The sequence below is a fragment of the Zonotrichia leucophrys genome, chromosome 2 (assembly GCF_028769735.1).
Source record: "Zonotrichia leucophrys gambelii isolate GWCS_2022_RI chromosome 2, RI_Zleu_2.0, whole genome shotgun sequence".
NCBI classification, from domain to species: Eukaryota; Metazoa; Chordata; class Aves; order Passeriformes; family Passerellidae; genus Zonotrichia; species Zonotrichia leucophrys.
Genome location: NC_088171.1, coordinates 93,722,446 through 93,744,060, shown reverse-complemented (window position 1 = coordinate 93,744,060; position 21,615 = coordinate 93,722,446). Strand labels below are relative to the sequence as shown.

Genomic DNA, 21,615 nt, shown 5'->3' with positions numbered 1-21,615 from the left:
TATTTGGGTAGTGTAGTCATAAAAGACCTCGTAACAAGAGATAGTTGGCCATTTTGTGCTTTGCTAATGAAAGGCTGCAGAACTCATGGTTGTGAGGCTGATTCACTGATAAGAAATAATAAACACCTGAGTCCGAACATGAGCTACTGTCTCAAGTGCCTTCAGTCCCGACCCTGAGAAACCAATATGTGTGCGGGGGTTCCATCAGTGCTGTTGTTTTATGATAAATAGGTATTTGTGAAGATTGGTTACACATAATTAATTGTTCTTCTTTCTGATTTCAGTTTGCCTTCGGAGATGAGGGGCAGATAGATTAGGAACTCTTCCAGCAGAACCCTCTTCCATGGAGCTCTGCACATGCCCAGTGAGTCTTGAGAGAGGAGGGAAGGGAAGGCAGCAACATCTATAATTTTGGTGAACTTCAAATAAACCCTGAGTTATAACATCTCCTGTGAAATGTCAGAAAAATGAAAAATAGGATCTCTTTAATGATCTAGACTCTGAATGAAACCCTCTCCCAGAGCAATTAAAACATTGCACAACTGAGTTTGAATCCAGAAGCCCCAACTTAGGCTGTTACTAAAACCAATAAAAAAGGAAGGTCTGGCTCAAAGCTTAAGCTATCTCCATCCACTACAATAAAGTGTTTCAGTAATTACCTGAAAGTAAAACTGGTCCCTGTTCTGTCAGAAAAAACATTACAAGAGCTGGGGAAAAGATTCACTAAAGCCCAGAGAGCTGGCAGCCGAAATTGGCTTCTGCAAGACCTGAAGCTGACACCTATGGCAACTATGGAATGAATTTGCTATGCTGAATTTGTTGATTTTGATCTCTGTATCTTAATTCCCTCTCCTTGAATTCTAATGCAACCAAAGTCCTAACAGCAGTAAAGTGATGCGCGGCATACAAACCTTTAAAGGAAAATAATCCTTTAATCATCCCCAGAACTTTGTAACTGAAAATAATTTTGTCAATTTGCCTAGAAGATAGAAGATATATCTTGTAAAGCAGACAGGATTTGATAGTAATTCTAATAGTAGTTCTAATGAAGACTATTAAATCTGCATTAGGGTTTTTGTTTCCTGATTCACAATTCATATGATGACAGTCTAACATACAAAATGAAAAGAAATAGTGAACCAGCAGTTTTTGTCTACAAAAATCCTGGTTTTCTTTACTACATCTTTGCAAGACCTTTGCACTGCTATAGAGGTATATTTTACTATTTTCCTACACACTATAAATCTCTGCTTACATAGATATCCATTAAAAAAAAAGTCAATATTCCAAGAATAATCAAAATTAGGATTTGCATGCTTTTTTGGACATTGTTGTCTCCAGGAAACTGGCAATCCACTCACATTTTTTTCCTTTATAGCTGTATTTAGAGCCATCTCCATGCTCCTTGGCAAGGTGCATAAATCACATTTTGCTTCTCTAGGATGAGGAAGACTGGTATCAAGCCAAGTCCGGGGTGCTGCTGACGCACAAGCCATTTCTGAGTGCTGTGGAGAGCCTGAAGGAGCCAAGGCTGCTGATACTGCTGCTGCCAGGATGGAGGAGAGTGTAGAGGCAGCAGTAAGTGCTGGGAAAGGTGTCCATTGCCTCTATCCACTGTGCACTGCCCACCTGTTATTTCCCTTTGCCACAGAAATACCCTGGTGACCAAGGTCTCCAGGGCTGGACAGTGAGGTCCTGGCCTTTTCCCTGACATCAGATGTTCCCTGTCTCTGCCTGTGCCTGGAGCTGACCCCAGACAAAGCATCCTGCAGACTCCTGGCTGCTTTGCCAGCAGCACAATCACGCTGTCCAAGTTACTTCATTCTACTGCCGCCTCTTTCAGCCCTGATAATTTTGATGTTCGCCAACATCATGGCTAAGGTAGCTCCTTGAGCCCACATTTCTGCTTTTCCTATATAGAAACATGATGCTCCTTTTACAGAACTGAAGCCTTTCATAAGCCCTATGACCTCACTCCAGTCAGTTGCACATTTTACAAAGCAGTTTGAAGGTGGAGCAATTTTCCATTTAAAAGACTTCTGCAGCTGCTGTGCCCATGACCTGGATACCTGCTGCATTCTCCTGAGTTTAGTAAGACTTGATCTATTGTGTTATGTTGTATTACAAGTGTTCACCAAAATACACTTGGTTCTGTTTTAGACAAAACACAGCTGTGTTTCCATGCACAGGCGAGTTGCTTCTGCAGCCAGCATTAAAAAGCATCCCATGGGGTAATTGTCACAAATCAAGGAAAATGAAACAAGCAACTCTCTTCAACTATAAAGCAAGTTCAAGTTGTAAGACCATGGTGTTTAGCTTTTGGCATTTTTTACAGAGAAAATTTCTGGGTGTTGAATAAAGAATTGATACATGTTTTTACATACAATTTTTAAGCCTAAAACCTATTACTTGAAAGCACTAAATATAGAATGGGATTTTTGGAAACTTAGCTCCAAATTTATTTTTGATTGCCTGCATTTTAACATTTTTTTGGAACTGATTTTTAAGAACTGGAGAACTGGGAGGCCAAAAATTCAGCACAGACTCAGGGATGGAATGACAATGGCTCTCAAATGTATATGGGCGTATTTACTTCTTTTTAAATATCAGCAAGAAGCAATAAACTTCAATTTATTGGTGACACTTCTCCACTATGGAAATCTGAATGTAGTGACAACTGTGACTTGAGGCTTACATTATTCTCAAGAATATAGATAAAAGGGGAATAAAGGATATAGATGCTTGAGTTCGACATACTAACTTTATAGAAGGCGAATCAAAGGTTGGTTATGAGTCATGGATTTTTTATTTTGAATTTTGAATTGAAGTTCACATCCACCTTTAAAAGGCACATTTCTACTCCAGGAACTTGTCACAAAGGAAAATAACGGGGTATGATGGACATGACTGTTGCATCTGATCTTGTTTCGCGAATAAATTAAAAGAGTCAGTCTTCAAAATAGACCTGTTTTCAGTCTTGTGTTTTATAAACAAAACATGACCAAATCTGGAAAATCTTTTTTGCAGCAAAGAAAAGCGAACAATGAGCTAAGGACTGAGCTGTCAAAAATTTCTAAAAGTCTGGGTTACTCATATGCTTTAGTATAAATACACTTTAAATGGTTTCTCTTTACTGACACTGTTGTGCAGTTGAAAGCCTTGAACCTCAACTCCAGCTTCAACTTCACTATGGAAAAAAGCCTGAAAACACTCCCAAAAGGCCCCAATAGAATTTATAGAGGATTTTACTAAAACTCTTCTCTGAAGAAGTTGTGTATCTTATTATTTTATTCTTGTGGAATGATAAAATGCATACAGACATCTATGTACGTATTTGTATAATCAGATGCTGGTTTTTGTGCCTCAGTTATTCAATGTCATCAAAAGTGGGACAGTAGCTAAAAAGTGCATTTTTTAATTGTTTCTGAGGTGCTAATAAAAGGTTCATTTTAAAATATAAATGCATTTTACTGACATAATATTCACTATATGTTTATTATACCTATATACATGCATTAAATAGGAACAAAGAGCTTAGTAGTAATTAAGTTTTTTAATCAGTGCAGTGGAATCCTCATTCCTGAGACAAAATTTTACCAGTGTAAGTCAAATATTTTTATTATTGGAACAACATAAAAATAACATAACCAGCCATTGGAGTGAGCAAAAAGAAGGACATCCTTGTATGTTTTTACAGTAATATCTTCTGGATTAACTTACTGAGGAATAAATATGAAAGACTAGACTTAGCAGGGTACGTAGGTTCCCATCCCTTTTAGATATTTCTAGTATTTTCTCCATTGATTTCAATGAAAAATTTTGGAGCCAAACAAATTTTTGGAGGCGAGTGCTCTGATAAAAATGATTGTGGATTCTAGCCACAGACAGAAGAACACTGTATGCAGTTTCTGGCTCTTTCTGAAGTTCCTAGGCTATTTTAGTTTAAGAATATCTTTTCACATCAAATAGTGTTCAGGAAAACAATAAAATAAATTCAATAACACTAGATTCAAGGAAATGTGTGAGGCACATGCTGAAGAGATCTCTTTTGCAAAGACATGAAATTTATTTTCTTAAAGTGCAATGCAATATTTTTACTACTTTTTTTTCCTCATAGTTTTTCAACTTCTTCATGGGTTTATATATAGTTATATATATAGTTAAAAATATATAACTATATATTTATTTGTACTGAATTCATAACAGCTTTTCCATCTCAATTGGTCTGAGAGAAAAGCTACAATACAGTTGTATTCTTGAGGTTATTCCCCCCTAATGCTCAGGGTAGCCTTATAGGAACTGTATAGGAACTTTATATTCTTAGCAGAAAATCAAAGCTTGAACCACAGAACTCTCAATTAAATATCCAAAGGAAACCAATAGCCAACTCTGCCATCCAAATCACTAATGTGATTTTCAGTTTGATTCCCGCTAAAATTGATTTTGTTTCTATACCCACTTTTCCTGCTCACTTTTCTGCTAAGTGTAATATCCTTTGTTCTAACCTTTCAGGCTATTCTGTACAAAACATATTATTTTGTGAGAAAACAGAAGTGTTAGTGATGAGGACCAGGAGCATATCAAATGCAGGATTGCATTAGCTTCATCAAAACCAGGGCTGCACTCCAGATATCCTGGAAAATGAGCAGTGTCTGGCAACATGACATGATTCAAAAGCAAACCATCAGTCTTATTCAAAGCATTTCTTGTATCTCCTTCACCACATGAAGGAATTCATAGGCAAACACAGGCATCACCAACACTAGGAAAATCTACAGACTTCTGTTCATTTTCACAATATATTCAGAGACTTTCCAAAAAGTGTGTGATATCTGATGTATCCTAGAAATGTTTAACAGTGTTTTCTCACATCCTTTGCAGAAGTAGACAATAGTAGATTTGCATGGTAATCAAACATGTCAACAAAATTGTAAAGAATGCACATTACAAAAAACTCTGAACCCAAGTCTTTGAGGAATCCCTACTAGCTTATTTTTGCTTGATATGTTTATAAATACTTAAATTAGTTACAACAGATGTAGAAACCAGCTCAATCCAAATAGAAATTTCTTAGATCTATATAAACTGAATTGTGCTCTCCCATGATGTGTTCCTTCAGACGTAATGGAGCAGACCATACATTAGTTTAATTAAAATCTAGATCTGCAGAAGCCGATGGCTTTGCAGTCAGTTGATGGGCAGCTGCTGGGATGCTTCAAAACAAGTAGCAAAAAGAAAGGTAGAAAAAAAACCCTGTCAAACTGCAGACTGGAAAATATGCAAACAAAAGCTCGCTACCTGCAGCAGCACATCTGGGCAGCTCTGTTGGTCACTGCTGCTGCCAGCTGTAGCTCACTGACTGGTAATTTGGAAACAAATGGATATAAAACCGCAGGCAAATCCGTTTCATTCACAAGGTGTGTGTGCCGGTGACAATATTCTCATGAACTCGCATCCGTGCGCTGGAGGAAGTTTCATGTTTAACCCCGTTCTGCAGGGATTGCCTTTCCAGGAGCTCCCGCGTAGCGCTGCCCGCGGCTGCCCGGCTCCGAGAGCCCGCGGGCGCCCAGCACGGCTGCGCTCCTGCCGCGGCGGAGATCCTGAATGCCGTGATTTGGCAGCGAAAAGCGGCTAGATTTCCCACTCCAATTCTTTTGCTTTATGTGCATGTGTGTGGGTTTTGGTTTGTTGTTTTGGGTTTTTAATAGGAAGGCGTGACTATGTCTGCCGCCTTTTGTCATTTGAGATACTCAGTGATTGATGGAGGAAACCTGTGAAGGAGGTGAGAGGAGTGAGCGCAGGCGGCGCTTAGTCTGGAGAAACTCCTGTTGCCGGCTACCTGTTGAGGTGGGTTCACACGGGCGCTTCATCGTTTCTGTCTGTCCAAGCGAGTTCATTGATGCCCGGCCGGACCAGCCGAGCGCCGCCTAGCCCTGCTGGGAGACACGGCTCCCGAGCCTCCCTGGGAGCGGCGGCACCGAGCGGAGAGAAGTTTTCCGGGGAGAAGACCGGGATTCCGGCTGCCTCCCTGGGTGGGGGAACACCTACAGGCTGAAGGGTGGGAAGAAAAGGCGGGGGGAAATAAAGAGGGCAAGAAAACCCCACCTCCCCTTTCTGCGAGGACACGTTCCCGGGGAGCTCAGTCTCCCGGAGCAGCGCAGAGGCGCGGAGGCGCCGCGGGCGGGGCGGGCCCGGTGCCGGTGCCGGGGCGGGCGGAGCGCGGCTGCGGAGGGCGGCGGGGCGGCCGCGCCGGCTCCGCTCCCGGCAGCGCAGGCTGCGCCCAGCGCGGCGGCGCCTCTGCACTTCCCTTCCCTTCCCTTCCCTGCCCGCCGCCCGGCGCTGGTGGGGCGGCCGCCCCGGGATCGCCGCGGTCCCCGGTGCCGGGAAGTTTGCCCGGCGCGCCAGGGAAGGATGGAGCCCGGAGAGGCCGCGGCGGCGCCCCTCAACCTGTCCCGAGCCGCGGCAGAGACGCCCCGGGGGGAGTTCAACCTGTCCGGGCTGCCGGAGGCGGAGGGGAAGCCGCTCTTCGGCATCGGCATCGAGAACTTCATCACCTTGATCGTCTTCGGTTTAATCTTCACCCTGGGGGTGCTGGGCAACACGCTGGTGATCACGGTGCTGGCGAGGAGCAAGCCAGGCAAGCGCCGAAGCACCACCAACATCTTCATCCTCAACCTGAGCATCGCCGACCTGGCCTACCTGCTCTTCTGCATCCCCTTCCAGTCCACGGTCTACGTGCTCCCCACCTGGGTGCTGGGAGCCTTCATCTGCAAGTTCATCCACTACTTCTTCACCATCTCCATGCTGGTGAGCATCTTCACGCTCTCAGCCATGTCTGTGGACCGGTACGTGGCCATCGTGCACTCCCGACGCTCCTCAGCCTTGCGTGTCCCCCGGAATGCGATGCTGGGTGTGGGGCTCATCTGGGCGCTCTCCTTCGCCATGGCCTCACCTGTGGCTCACCACCAGCGCATCTTCCACCGCGAGACCAGCAACCAGACCTTCTGCTGGGAGTTCTGGCCCAACCCACGCCACAAGAAGGTCTACGTGATCTGCACGTTCGTCTTCGGGTATCTGCTCCCGCTGCTGCTCATCTCCTTCTGCTACGCCAAGGTGGGGCAAGTGTAAAAGGATGGGAGGGACACAGTGGTGGAAAAGGTGTCCATGAGCCATAGGGCCATTTCTGGGCGTGTGGTGGGACTTGGCAATGTTAGGGAAAAAAGGAGCAGGGGTGAGTTTGTGCCACAAAGGGAGAGGGCAGGTTTTGTATCTGAGGGATGTCTGAGGGCTGATAACGTATGTTCAATATCACAGAGAGGTCAAAACAGGGATTGTGTGGGGTGAGTGGGGAGGGGTGTTCTGGCAATCACTGGGGTCTCCCTGACAGATTTCCTTGGTACAGAATGCTAAGAAGCCCCGTGCTCTGCTGCTTTCTCCATCACCATAACTCTTAATTTCTTGCAGTGCTGCATGAGGAGTTTTACTCAATAAAGTACAACAAAGCAACAAGTTGTTCATGCTTCAGATGAAGCATTGTGGTTCTTTAAAATGTACAGTGCACTTGAAAGTGACAAAAATTATCTTTTTGGTGCTACGAGTAAATTGTGCTTTATGCTGCCTGATCCCTGTGGTGCCATGTCCTGCCTCGGTTGAAGTTGATGAGAGAGTTACCTCTGACTTCGGCAAAGGCAGGTCGTTCCGGGGAGCAGGGCAGGAGAACCCAGATAGGAAAAAGCAATAGTTAAGTGTGCCTGAATATGAGTATTTAAGGACATTTCTGCTTAAGAAAATTGTCACATTTTTCTGCAGTAATAATTGCAGCCTTCAGCATATGATCCTCTGCTTGCTGCTGAACAGGACCTGGAGCGCCAGTTGCTACCTGCTGGTATCTTGCTGTTTCTGTGCCAGCTGCCTTCAGTTGCAGGATTTCTCCTTAGGCAGTGATTTACATTTGAGAGGATAGGACCGCTCTTGCAAATACCGACTGCTTAATTCAGTTCTTCAACTGGCAAGTTCAATAGATGCACCTGAAGTATTTAATTTGAACAAGTAATTTTTTGTTCTGCTCAGTTTCACATATATTACATCAGCTTAATTGTGATGTGCAAATTGAGGCTGTAATGTTGTCCAATTCTGATGAAACCAAGGCATGCAGAACGCAAAGGACAACATTTCTAAATGGCTGTTCATAGTGGAAAAAATGCAACCTGGCAAATGAAGCAGAAACACAAGTTTTCATATATAAACCAAATCCTGCTTTCCCTGAATGAATACTGCTATTTCATCTACTGTGATGAATATGACTGAGCTGTAGTGATAGATTATCAGTTTGAGGAAAGTATTACACATTGCAGGGAGAACACTACAGAATGTGTGAATGGGGGGCTTTCAGGTACTAATTCTTCTCTTTTTCAGAGCCAAAGCATCTTCCGTTTCAGCATAAAGTACTGGCCTTTGAAGTCTAATTATATGAGAAAAGATTAAAAAGAAATCTTTCAAAATTAGCATAGTTCTGTACAGTGTATGCATGAAAAAAGCAAATATGCTTAACCAGAATAGTAAATAAAACACACTCTATCATTACAAAGCACCTCTACAGAAGTAAATCTCTTAATATTAGTATTAATAGGTAGCTAAAAAATAAAAACAACAAAAACCCCTCCAAGCCAACAAAAGTAACTCTATGTGAAAAATATTCCCAAGAACAAGTTAATAAAATCAAGGCCACTTGAAATTGCAATAAAATTGTGTGCTTAAACTGTTGCAAGGCTAGGGTCTCACTGGCTTTGTGATGTGTTTTGAGCCTGTGTGTGTGATCCTGCTTGCCTCCATGTCAGGCTGGAGGAGCTGACCCGAACGGGTGAGTTTTAGAAGATAGCTAGGAGATAGCTGGTATTCCCATCAGTTTACAGGCTGAAAAGTGCCGTGATTTGTACAGAGCTATCGAAGGTATTTGTGCCCTGCAGCTAAAGACTCACTCCTGCCCTCCTCAAGCCACTGACAAACCTCCAACTGCAATATTGTGGGACAGGGAGAGCCTTCTCAGGCTGAGCAACACCAACTCCCTCAGCCCGTAGACGTTAGGAGACATTAATCTCTGCATTAGTTTCTTATGGACTTCACTGATTTTCATGAACTGTGGATCAGCGAGATAACGCAATCTTCTGCTGCGGTAAATTAAGACAAATGACCCTTATTTCTCTATTTGAATAGATTGCCTTCTCCAGACTCCTTTGAGGCAGTTCTGCCTCTTTCATAAACAAATTGCAATTGAACTTTCAGTTTTGAAAGTCTCATTTTTTAGGCACTCTAATAGGGAGCCAAGTTCTTTTTCTCTCTCATTTCACATTTATATAGTATTAGCAGAGATTTGTATTTTTCCCATTGATAACAATGCTATTAGAATGTACAGAAGTGCTGAAGTAGTGCCGGGTATTTGGAAGCAGTGTCCTCCCAAAATATCTCATGGTGATACATGCTCCTCAGGCAGAGATTTATGAGATCATGCTCTGTCTTGTGTGTACAGCTACCTCTTTTCTCTCTTCCACAAGTAACATTAGTTCAGTTTCAATGCAAATTTTTGATAGAGGAGTGAAAATATCAGAATGAAGACTACTTCCCTAATTTTTTGAGAACAGCAGACAAGGAAGAAGGTGGAGAGTCTCCATTATCCTCTCTCTTTTAAGGAGTCGGCTTGCATTCAGCTGTTAAACACCAAACAAGCCATAAAAGGAAGAGGTCTTAGCGATGTACAGGGAAGACACATCTTTTTGGGAACACCGTAAAAAGTCACAAATCAATAGAAAACATTCACTTTTCTTATGTTACACACACTAAGGGTCATTCTAAACTAAGTCTTTGACTTTTTATGGAAGAAGAGAGATTGCTAATTCTATGTTCTCTGTTTCCTCAGAGAAGTACTCTTGAAAGAAGGTTACTACATCAGAGGGAGGAGCAGTGGTTATGTAGTGATCAGCTGAGTCTCAGCACTGTGTACTTACCTTGTGTTCTGACTCTTTTATTGCTTATCTTTTTACCTGCTGTATTTTTGTAATGCTGACTTTTTGTATGTGTTCATAACAGTGCTACAACATTTGCTCACTAATGTGTCCTTAAAGGGTAAAGTGATAAATGATTCCCAGGCAGCTTCCAACAGTTGACATCTGCCAGGGTTGTGCAATCTTACAACTAATTTTGGGTACCTCCATTTGTCAAGGATTCACTTCTTGTAAGTCAGGCCTCTTTCAATCAAACCTTTAAGTTGGACACCTATAGTTATTAGCAAACATTTCCTTTTATAGATGCATAATGTTAAAAGCTTTCTTTAAAACAAATATGTCTTGCCTTAAGAATGTGTCCATTGTTATCTATCATTCTGAACATTCTGAATTCATGTCATGTATGATTTACAGACTTGGTTAAAACTAAACTATAAAAAGTAACAGCCTCAACATAAAATACAAGCTTATCTGGCTTTGGATATTAAATCCTAAATTTTGCTGAGCAGCAAGGGTGAAGTTTATTAAACTTCACTGAAAGGGAAAAATAAAAGCTATGACATGTTAGTAACACAGTCGTAATTGAAAGAGGATGAAGAATAGATGACAATAGAAGTAGTGACTTTAAAACGTGGATTGCAGGCAATTGCACTTGAATTTCAATCAGGTTCATACTACAAAGGTGGTTCGGAATGTAATGCTTACATTATCTGTAAAACAAGAAATTCATTCTTACTTGACAGTGACCTTGTGCAGGATTTCCTTCTGCATGATTTTCAGTGGCTGATAATGAGGGTGTGGTCAGTGAAATGCCAGACAGCAAACATGGCTTTTAACACTGTAGACTTCAAACTTCCATAATGTTTGGTAGACTTGTGTGAATAGGCACAGGTAGTTGAAGTTATTTTCTTCACTCCTGTGTTGAAAAAAATCTCTTTCTCAACTTGATTTGGTCGAAGTCCTCAGTCAGGGCTCTCAAGCCATCTTGAATGTAGTTTCTGAAACAATGGGGAAAAAGAATAATTTAAAAAAGACTTTAAAAAGAGAAGAAAGAGAAAAAGAGGAAGTGGCGGAAGGAAGTGGCGGAAGGAAGTGGCGGAAGGAAGGAAGTGGCGGAAGGAAGTGGCGGAAGGAAGGAAGGAAGAAGGAAGGTGGCGGAAGGAAGGAAGTGGCGGAAGGAAGGAAGTGGCGGAAGGAAGGAAGTGGCGGAAGGAGGAAGTGCGGAAGGAAGGAAGTGGCGGAAGGAAGGAAGTGGCGGAAGGAAGGAAGTGGCGGAAGGAAGGAAGGAAGGAAGGAAGGAAGGAAGGAAGGAAGGAAGGAAGGAAGGAAGGAAGGAAGGAAGGAAGGAAGAGACGGAAGGAAGTGGCGGAAGAAGGAAGTGGCGGAAGGAAGGAAGAGGAAGGAAGGCGGAAGGAAGGAATGGCGGAAGGAAGGAAGTGGCGGAGGAAGGAAGTGGCGAGGAAGGAAGTGGCGGAAGGAAGTGGCGGAAGGAAGTGGCGGAAGGAGAGGAAGGAAGTGGCGGAAGGAAGTGGCGGAAGGAAGAATGGCGGGAAGGGCGGAAGGAAGTGCGAAGGAAGGGGAAGGAAGTGCGAAGGAAGGAAGGAAGGAAGGAAGGAAGGAAGGAAGGAAGGAAGGAAGGAAGGAAGGAAGGAAGGAAGGAAGGAAGGGAAAGAAGGAAGAAGTGGCGGAAGGAAGGAAGGAAGGAAGGAAGGAAGGAAGGAAGGCTACTAGAGGAACAATTGATTATTCATTGGCCCAGAGAAGAGGCAATTTTAACAGGATAGTGGAGAGTGTGTTAGATTTGCCATGTAGTGTTTGTGCATAAACATGGCTCTTTTTTAACACACCATGGCAGTCTCTGTAGGTCTTTGAGAGCTGTTCCACTGCTGTTGATAAGTAATTGCATTTTGCCTATTCATGCCATCTGGTACAATACTATGCCAATATGTTTTCACTGCAAATACTTATTTTATGAAATATGTATGTAATCTGAAAGAGGGGAAGCTGATAAGGTTCATTTGAAGGTTATAACATAAACTGACAGCAAAACCCTCCTCCACCACCTCCCAAACCCCTCAAATATGCAATTTATCTGTTTTGTCTTCTGCATCTTTCTTTGAACTGGAGAGAGATACAATGCAAAACTTTGGGCTAAAAATTTCAGAACAGAAGAAAAAAATGTATGTAACTTTAAAAACTATTTTGCAGTCCTGATTTCTGCAAAAAGTTTATCTGACTTTAGTTTTGGGCTGTGAAGGAGAATCCCTGGGAGGCACGTGATGGGATTTGCAAAGGTCTAGTAGAAACAGCCCATCACTGTAAATTATGTGAAGGGGGTATGAGAGATGAAGCAGCAGTGATGGGACATGAACTTAATTGCATTCCTCCCATGCCTTTTTTTAAGTTTTATGTTTTTCACTGATAGACTCAGCAATTCAGCTGGTCTCTACAGGGTGACTGGAGGTGAATAAAAAGTCTGTGAGCCAGTCAGTAATCTCCCTGTTCTGCTTCTGTTTTCTTCTGGGATTCTGTTCTTTCCTTTGGGCCTGCTTCATATTGAAGAGGAAAAAAACTAAATCAAAATGTGACTTTCTTGGGGAAAGCCCATTTATTTTTCTCCTGCTTTTTCTTAGCTCAGGTTACCCCCCTGAAGTGGCCTGGATAGTGTTTCCAAGTAGGAAATGCATGCAGGGTGAGTCTCAGGGTAGTACATAGACAGGCACAAATGAGCTGCACTTACAATATTAAATGGTAATTTCTTTTTTTTAATTGTTGTTGGTGTTTCTCTGGTAGCTAAGAGTAGATACCTAAAAAATTAAGTCTGCTGATGATCTCTGGATATTCATAAATACCATCTTACTTGTTTTAAATCAATATGTGTGTCTATAAAACTCAAATGCCAAAGTCTCTAGATCATCTTGACTGATGTCTGTCCTAATAGTGGTTAGCTGTGCAACCCAAAGAACACAGAGAAAATGTCACCAGATGATATGAAAGAATCTGAATTTGGACCCTTTTCCCCAACCCAAAATCTCTGCATCCTCTATCCAAAACCTTATGTTGAAATAATTATGTTAAAATTTGGACCCTGCTCTTGGACAATGAGCCTTTTAGTGATGTATTTTTAAAAGTGGGTTCTGAAAGATGCATGGTGAGTATCATCACAGTGTTGTGAAAAGTCATGCCTCATGTGTCATGCCTCATGTGTCATCCCTCATTTTAGTATAAATTATTCTTGAAAACCTAAGCTTCTTTCAAAGATCAAATAGTGCCAGGATCTTGATTATACTAATCAAGCATTCCTCTGAAGGAAACAAATTATACAGGTGACTCAGAAAAGCTCTGACTCAAAACGTACACTTTTCTTATGTTACACACACTAAAGGTCATTCTAAACCAAGTCTTTTGACTTTTCATGGAAGAAGAGAGATTGCTAATGCTATGTACAAGATAGATTTCCATCCATTTCCTTGTTAATTTGTGATATGTATTTGTTATGTAATACATTTGAATATTTTAGTAAGAATTCAGTTGTGGTCTTCTTTGTTTTTGTTGGTTCACATGGACTCACATATGTAATTATTTTCATTTTCCTACTGTGCATGTTTGAAATGTATAAACTGGTTCAGTGATGTCTGTTAGTGAATCATGCAATTGTGGAGAGCACAAGAGTACTCTAAGATACACAGGTTTGAACTTTGTTTGAATAGAAATTGGGCAAATATGATAAAGAGATGCAAATTAATCTTTTCAGGTTCTTAATCATCTGCATAAGAAGTTAAAAAACATGTCAAAGAAGTCAGAAGCATCCAAGAAAAAGGTATGTTGCATTCACTGCAAATACTCATTTGGGTGTGTTTTAGCTTGACTAAGCTAATTTGGTACTTGTTGCTAAAGATGTAACAGAGAGAAGAAATTAGAATGAAGTATTTAATTAAATCTTCAGTGTCCCTCTGAACTTAGCAGATCAGAATCTTTTCTGATCCAGGTTTTCCATGACATTGCATCAAGCCATTACCTGAGATCCTCATATTTGGAACTTCAGAGCATCTGAAACTTAGGCACAGGGAGACAACCTGTCTTTTGTGTTAAATTTTTTTCTTTTTTTTTCTCACTGACATTTTCTCCTGACTTGCAAATTATGAGACTTTTAATTTTCTTTTTTTAACTATCTGATTTTGTAATGTTTTACTGAATAATTCCTAGGTTGCATGAGGGACCTTTAAAATTAAATTTATTGTGCTTCCCAATAGGAGTCTAATAAGAGACTTTCAGTGATTCACCAATTCTTCTATTGGTTTTCCTCACAATGTTTTCTTCTCTTACATTCAAGACATGAATTATGTACTGGATACAAATAGAATCATGAAAGGTCTTTAAAGAAGAATGCAAGCTTCATGATTTGGAACAATATTTGAAAGATGCATTTAAACAGAGAATTTGTCAGTTATAATGTGGTTGTGATTTTTGAGCAGATTTGACCACAGTGATTGTTTGACTAACTTCTCATTTTATGGATGTGGAGGAAAAACCCCTTAAGCCATAGCTCTTCATTTGATCTGATCACTGTTTTCATATGGGCATGGAGAGTGCCTGCAATGTAAATGAGATATACAGGTACTCAACAGGGAATAACTACTTTCTCATTTATGCATTCTCATTTTTTTGAAAAATATCCTACTCAATAGATTTTGATTCCTAGAATTAAAAGCATTATGGCCCTGACTTAGTAAAATACTTAACATATATGCTTTTGCATTTAATATTGTCAGGGCCAAAGGTATAGTTTTCAAGACATTTTGTACATTGCCATCTCTCATCTAAATTCTTCTCAAACTGGAAATATCTCTGCATTTCCTCTAACCACTAACACTCAAAAATTGCAGATCTGACTAGGAATTACCTTTCATAGCTTCAAGATAAAGCATTACAGATATCACCGAGACTTCTTGAATGTATCAGAGCTCAGTAGCCAAAGAGAGAAAAAACCCAAAAAGCAATCCAGATTTTTTTTTTTTTGGCTTAGAAGATGAGTTTCTAAATCTAAGGCATAACTCATGTTTTTCAAAGTGACTCTGTTAGTGCTCTCTCTGACTACCATGTCTTTCTTCTTTTCCTTTTACTCTCTTGTAAAGAGTGTAATGATACATTTTTAGCTTTATTCAAACCTTTATGAACATTCTAGTAGCAGAATCTTAAAATAAATTTTCTGCATGTGTGGAACAAAATAATGAAAAATATTAATTTGCCTAAATTCTATTTTTCATGGTTTTTGGTCACAAAGCATCGATATTAATGTCATATATTTCAGGTGGGTTTTATTTGCTAATGAGAAACCCTAAGCAAGCTCCCAGTAAGTGAAAAAGAGCTGCTCTTTAGTGATACCTTGCTTGCAAGACAAAGGGATGATTTTGGAAAAGTGAGCTCTGAAGTTAGGCTAAGGAGGAACATTGGGATAAAGCAGATGTTGTGAGATTTCCTAACACAAAATTGCTTTTTCTGCAGATATGAAATATCTTTAGTAACAGTTACAAGAGACACATTGTCACCCTCTGCTTTCAGGTGCATCAACAGCCTGTTGAATGTCAGTGATTTTCCTGGTTAATTTTTTTCAGAATTCTGAACAAACTGAAGTAAATGCCTCTTTTGAAGTAATTGTACATGTGGTATCCCGAACACTTGTTTTTACTTGGAATATTAAGCCATTGAACACATCAATGAGAGAATAAACTGCTCTTAATTTATGCAGTCTTGTTAGAACACAATCTCCTGATAAGACCTGAAAAAGAAAATATCTCTGTGGCTGTTCAAGTGGCAACTGATTTAAACTCCATAGGGCTAAGTTGAGGAATGTCTTATGAAAAAAAGATGCTTGCTTTAGACTAACCATGTTATATTAACTGCAGATCTAATGTCCTTTGGTTTCTGTTGTGAGATTATGCTGACCAACCACAGCATCTGTCATAAGTTACTTTGACCTGTTGCTACAGAAATCAAAATGTCTTTCGCATAAGTTTTTCTAAGCTAACTCCTGTTCTGATTAGTTAGGTCAGTCTTAATTATTACTGAGCGTTGATCAGTTCAAGAAGTATAGACCAAGTTCAATAAACTAGCAAAAAATCTACATATTTTCTATGCTGCAATATTTATCACTCTGTGACCCCTGGGTTAGTTTTGGATGTGAAGAAGTTATCAGAAAAATTATATTATAAAGTGCTAATATAGCAACTATAATGGCTTGTGACATAATATGCTTTGGAATTATTATTAGACTTTTATTTGAAGACTTATTTAGTTGAAAGAGGTACTTGGTAGTGGAATAGATATTGATTACTTAGGCCACTGCAAAGCACTAACTGCTGTTTCTGAAGTAAGTGAAAGCTAAAGAAAATATTGACAGTCAAATTCCATTGTGCCCTGAGAGAACACCTGCAGCACCTGCAGGGTCCCTACCGACTGATTCTGGAGCTTAGAATGGATCTAGTGAAATTGGTGGTCCTCTCATAGATAGTAGAAGTGGAGTGTGGAGGCAGCACTGAGGATATTTTATGTTCCATTTTTATATTTAGTGTTGGGTGGTGAACTTTAACTTCCAGATTGGTTTTGATAATGTGCAATCATCAGAAATTTCAAGCCCTTACTTTTTTTTTCCCCCACTAGTTGTATCCCAGAATGTTTTGCATGATTCTGTGGAAATTCTGTGTTTAAAGGAGTCACTTCCAAAAAGCTTGCTTTAGTAAGCACTTGAGCAAGCTCTAAGCTTTTCCACCAGCTGCCTCCATGCATAATAGATCTCCCTTGAAATTTTGATCAGAAATTATTGTGCACGGTACTAAAATTCATTGGATCTGGATGAGATTTCCCACAGACCCCTGTTGTCATTTTACAGCAGGCTTAGGTGCACTTCAGAAAAGGCTAAGCTTTTGTGTAGGGAGTTAGGAACATCACTCTTCACCTTTGAAGAAAGTTGTGCATTTGCCGTTTACTATGACATTTTCCAAGGCTGGGGTTGTCCTTGCAGTCATTCATTATGCAAAATAAAGCCCATATAAGTAATGGGGTGAAATCAATAACAAATATTGCAGTGTATTCCCCCTCAGTGTACTTTTTGTTGTGGTTTTTGTTTTTTTTCATCCTAACAGGAGTTTTGAAGTAGGTTTAAAGCTGATTTCTTGAGTGCTCATCAGACATATGTGTTTTCCTTTCCTTGTCTCAGACAGCACAGACTGTGTTGGTGGTGGTAGTGGTTTTTGGCATCTCCTGGCTGCCTCATCACGTGATCCATCTCTGGGCTGAATTTGGAGTTTTCCCACTGACTCAAGCCTCCTTTCTCTTCAGGGTAACGGCACACTGCCTGGCTTACAGCAATTCTTCTGTGAACCCAATCATATATGCATTTCTGTCTGAAAATTTTAGGAAGGCCTACAAACAAGTCTTCAAATGCCAGATTGGTAATGAGTCACTTCTGAATGATGCTAAGGAAAATAAAAGTCGGATAGATACACCACCCTCTACCAATTGTACCCACGTGTGAATGTTGAGAAGCCCTGTGTGTTGGCTCTTCCTTTATGTAAACTAAACACCAAGAAAAAGAAAAAGCACAATGAGCTTTATCCTGGGTTTATCTTGATAATGCTAATTGGTATTTAATGTACTGAAGTTTCATTTGTAACCAAAGTTTGTGAAACTCGTATGAAAACAACCTGGGCTGATCATTTGCATCTTAGATAACTTTGTCAAATAAAGCTCTTGGACTTTCATAGATATTTGAGAAAAAAAAATGTTGAGATGACGTGTCTGTATTCTTACTCAGTAATCATACAAAGGTACAAGAAGAAGATGTTGATGTGGTAACTTGTGACATCTTACTCCATGAAAGTGAAAAATGGATACATTTCCTGTCCTACAGATAATAAATACTGGACTACTGTGATTTCAAAGAGGAAAGCTTTTGTTCTCTCTTCAGATTGTTTCAACAATGCTTTTTTTTTTTTTAAAGTAAACCTGGGCTCTGATTTGGAGTTGGAATAAGTTGTGTACACCTTGAGGCAATTGCTTTAGAGCGGAAATGCTATTTCTATCTTTTTAGCTGGTTTCAATATGTCTTACTGAGCAAAGATGGATTGGTTTTCCACTTCATTTGGCTGCCTTACTGTATGCACAAAACTTTTGTGAGCACTATATAGGGATTTTTTATGGCCTGTGTGTAATTGTACCAAAATGAGGATTTGTGTCTAACTGAGGGAAGTTTCTCTTCATGTGCTGCATGTGCATGTATGTGTGTTTTCTTAATTTCATAGGCTTTGAGATGGAGATGCAGTTTTAAAAGTGCATCTGTTTTAAATTATTATGTTTCATAAGGAAGCTCTAGGCAATGTTTAAGGATTTAAAGGTAGCATTCCCTTAAAAGTCGTAGGTGGAGCTTGATATCATGTAGTTTTAAACTGGAAATAAAAAGAAGGTTGCGTTTAAATTACTGCAAAGTACAAAAGGTAAATGGTACAATTCTGCAAATTCTTAGATAAAATTAGTCATTTCCACAATTTTATAACTTTACTTAAAATGTCTTTAGGTGGTAAATTGCTAAAGAAATAATGGAAAAACACTCCTTTAAAAACATTCCTTTAGCTGGAGTAAGACATGATTTTACCTGTTTTTATTAATGACCCATAGACTCATAGAACAAATCAAATTAAAGGAACCTCTGGACAGGGATATCCCTCAAGTCAGGGACACCCTCAGTTGTGTCACTTCCTTGACTAGGCAAAATCTGAAAATTTCTAAGGATGGCAATTCAACAATAAATTTGGAGCAACCTGCGCTAGTGCCTAATCACCCTCACTAAAATATTTCTCCTTATCCACAGCTGGGATTTCCCTTAAGGTATCTTGTGACCACTGCTTTCTTCCCTTTCACTGTGTACTGAACTCTTTTCTCTAACTGACTAATGTGCAATTTTAGGATGGCCATTGAATTTCCCCTCAGCCTTCCCTTCTGGAACCATGCGCTGCCCTGAGCCTCTCCTCAGGTGCCTGGCTGGGTCAGTGGCCTTCCACTGCCCTTCCTCCAGCATCTCCATCCCTCTCATGACCTGAGGTGTTCAAAAATGAGCTGTGTGTTCCAGATGTGGCCTCACAAGCACTGAGCAGGGTAATTGCTTCTCTTGACCCATTGGCTGGCCATTGCTAATACAGCCTAATGTTATCATCATTTATGGCTGCAAGGGTACACTGCTGACTTATATTTGATTACAAGCCTTCAAATCCTTTTCTGCAGATTTGCATTGAGTCCCAGTCCAAGTGTCAGGACTTGGCTTTTGGCTTTCTGGATCTTCATGCATTTGGTAGCTGTTTCTTCCATGTTTCCAGCTTACCAAGAGCCTTTGAAGGGTGTGCCTGCTCTCCAGAATGCCCACTACTCCCCCAGGTTTGGTATTGTGTGTAAAATTGCTGAGAGAGTCCTGAAACCTTCTCCTGGTCTTTAAAGATGCCAAGTGGTGTTGGCCAGATGCTCTTTCAGATTCTTTTTTCTCTACAGACTTGCTTTAAAAAAAAAAAAAATTCAGAGTGGTGGAACTTCAACTATGGAGACTTAGCTCATATAAAAATAGCTATGTTTATGTATCAGTATTGTCTGCTTGGAATCAGTAAAATAATATCAAAGACATGCTATTGCATGCATGGTGTTTGTGTCCATTCTTTCATGTGAAGAGATTATTTGATGGTATTTCTAGGAACAAAATTATAAGTATATACAAATATATATTTTAAAAACCTCTCAATTGGTAAAGAAGGGTTTACCTATGCAGGAAACCATTTCCTGGGCTGGGACTGAGGTTTGGAGACAGCCTAGAGAGAAGTTCCCTTGAGTTTTGAGATACTCATGACCTCAAGCACTCAAATTATGAAAACATTTTCAAACTTCAGCTGAAATTACAACATTTTAGGAAATTCCACAATTTTGAAAATCATATTTTTAATTTTTAAAAATTGCTATTATATGATTTTGAATAAAAATTGAAATGTAAACATATAATTGTATTAAAAAATTATAATGACAAGCTGATTTTACTGTTTCATCTGGAGAAGATTTTTTTTTCCTTAATTGTACATAATTTTAAACCTTGGTGCTTGATAGTAATGGAGCTACGTCTGTCTGAAAGTTTTAGGATGAGCAAGTGGGAGGGAAGGGATTTCTGTAACAACTATTTAGAAAGGTCCCACCTTGTTCCTGGTAAATGTTAGTAAAACTTCTACCTGACTTTTCAGACAAACCTTAAGAGGCAGCTGACACTCTAAGGCTCAGTTTCCTTCCTGGAAGATGCCTTTGTTGGTCTGTGTCTCTAGTGTGACTTTGTCACACTCAGCTGTGACACGAAGGTTACAAATATAGCAGCACTATTAATGTGTGCTCTGAACTGTGTCCAACCCTATACCCTTGGACAGCAAGGTGTCCTGCCATAGAAATGGCCAATTTGGGTAGAAAATCAGGGAATGTATGCCAAGATCCCCTGCAACTGAGCGTTTGCTTCCAGTTCTGAGCTTGTTGGCAGGGATTGTGGTTTCTGGTGAAAAGCAAAGCAAAAGTTTCACCTCATTGACTGGCTTAGTATGCTATTTTACGTCTTTTTCTAACCAGAAAGGTTGATTTCAATGTACATGAAGGAAAGGAAAAGATATATATTTCTCTGGCTAGGCCTGAGGAAATAATCCCACGGAATTCCATCCATTGTGTAAATTTGAAAATGTAACGCCGTACTAAACAAAATGAGTAACAGGAGTGTTTACTCAGATTCCTCTCAAACTAAGACACTGCAGCAGGTTTCTAACAAAGTTTGCATTTTATACATTACATTTTCTGCTTTGCATCACTTTTGCCTTAAAAAGATACAGAAATCTCCTTAAAAGAGCTAAAGAAATTATTCTACCAGGGTTCTTAGTGCCAAGTTTGCCCTGCCAGATTGTGAGTAGTGTGTTTGAGGTATTATACAAAAGATTACAGCAGTGCTTTTCTTCCTCTAATAAAAACCAAAATACAGTTCCAAGATATGTGTGGACCCAGATGCACACTGTGCACTGTTATATATAAATCAGATTTAGGATCCATCCTTTAGCCAAAGATTTCCTTTAGCCAAAAAAAACCCAATTAAATGGCACTTGGCTAACATACTCTTGAATATGTGCAAACATACAGTAAAATGAAGGAACTTGTGTAACTTTTATGCTCAGCTGTACTACTTCACAGGTAATTGTGTTGTCCACTTACAACATTTTGAAGAAAGGAATCTTACTAGTTGCAAGTGAAGCTGACACTTAATTGCTGCTTCTGAGTAATTAAGCTACACTGTTCTCAGTCACAATATGTACTAAACATATGTAGTAATGTAATCATTCATAATTGCCTTAAATTCTTGTTTCAAAAAATGTACAATTTCTTCAAAATTTTTGAATGTCTATGGTTGGTAACAAAATTTTATGCTGTAATAAATTACAGAGATATGCCCAAATTGGCTGAAAATATATGTAAAAAATATTATGACGGTATAAGGAGCAAACTTAAATTTTGTAGTTGACCATTTTTAAGTTATGGTCCTTTGAGCTTTGTATTGCCTTTTACT

At 39.9% G+C, this 21,615-nt stretch overlaps 1 protein-coding gene across 1 annotated transcript; it reads left to right on the top strand.

Moving 5' to 3' along the window:
• The first annotated feature begins 6,240 nt into the window (after nt 1–6,240).
• Nucleotides 6,241–19,718, top strand: GALR1 (galanin receptor 1). Its single transcript, XM_064705726.1, has 3 exons — nt 6,241–7,113; nt 13,753–13,818; nt 17,215–19,718. The coding sequence occupies exons 1-3, from the start codon at nt 6,412–6,414 to the stop codon at nt 17,530–17,532; spliced, it is 1,086 nt and encodes a 361-aa protein (XP_064561796.1). The 5' UTR covers nt 6,241–6,411; the 3' UTR covers nt 17,533–19,718.
• The last annotated feature ends 1,897 nt before the right edge of the window (nt 19,719–21,615 follow it).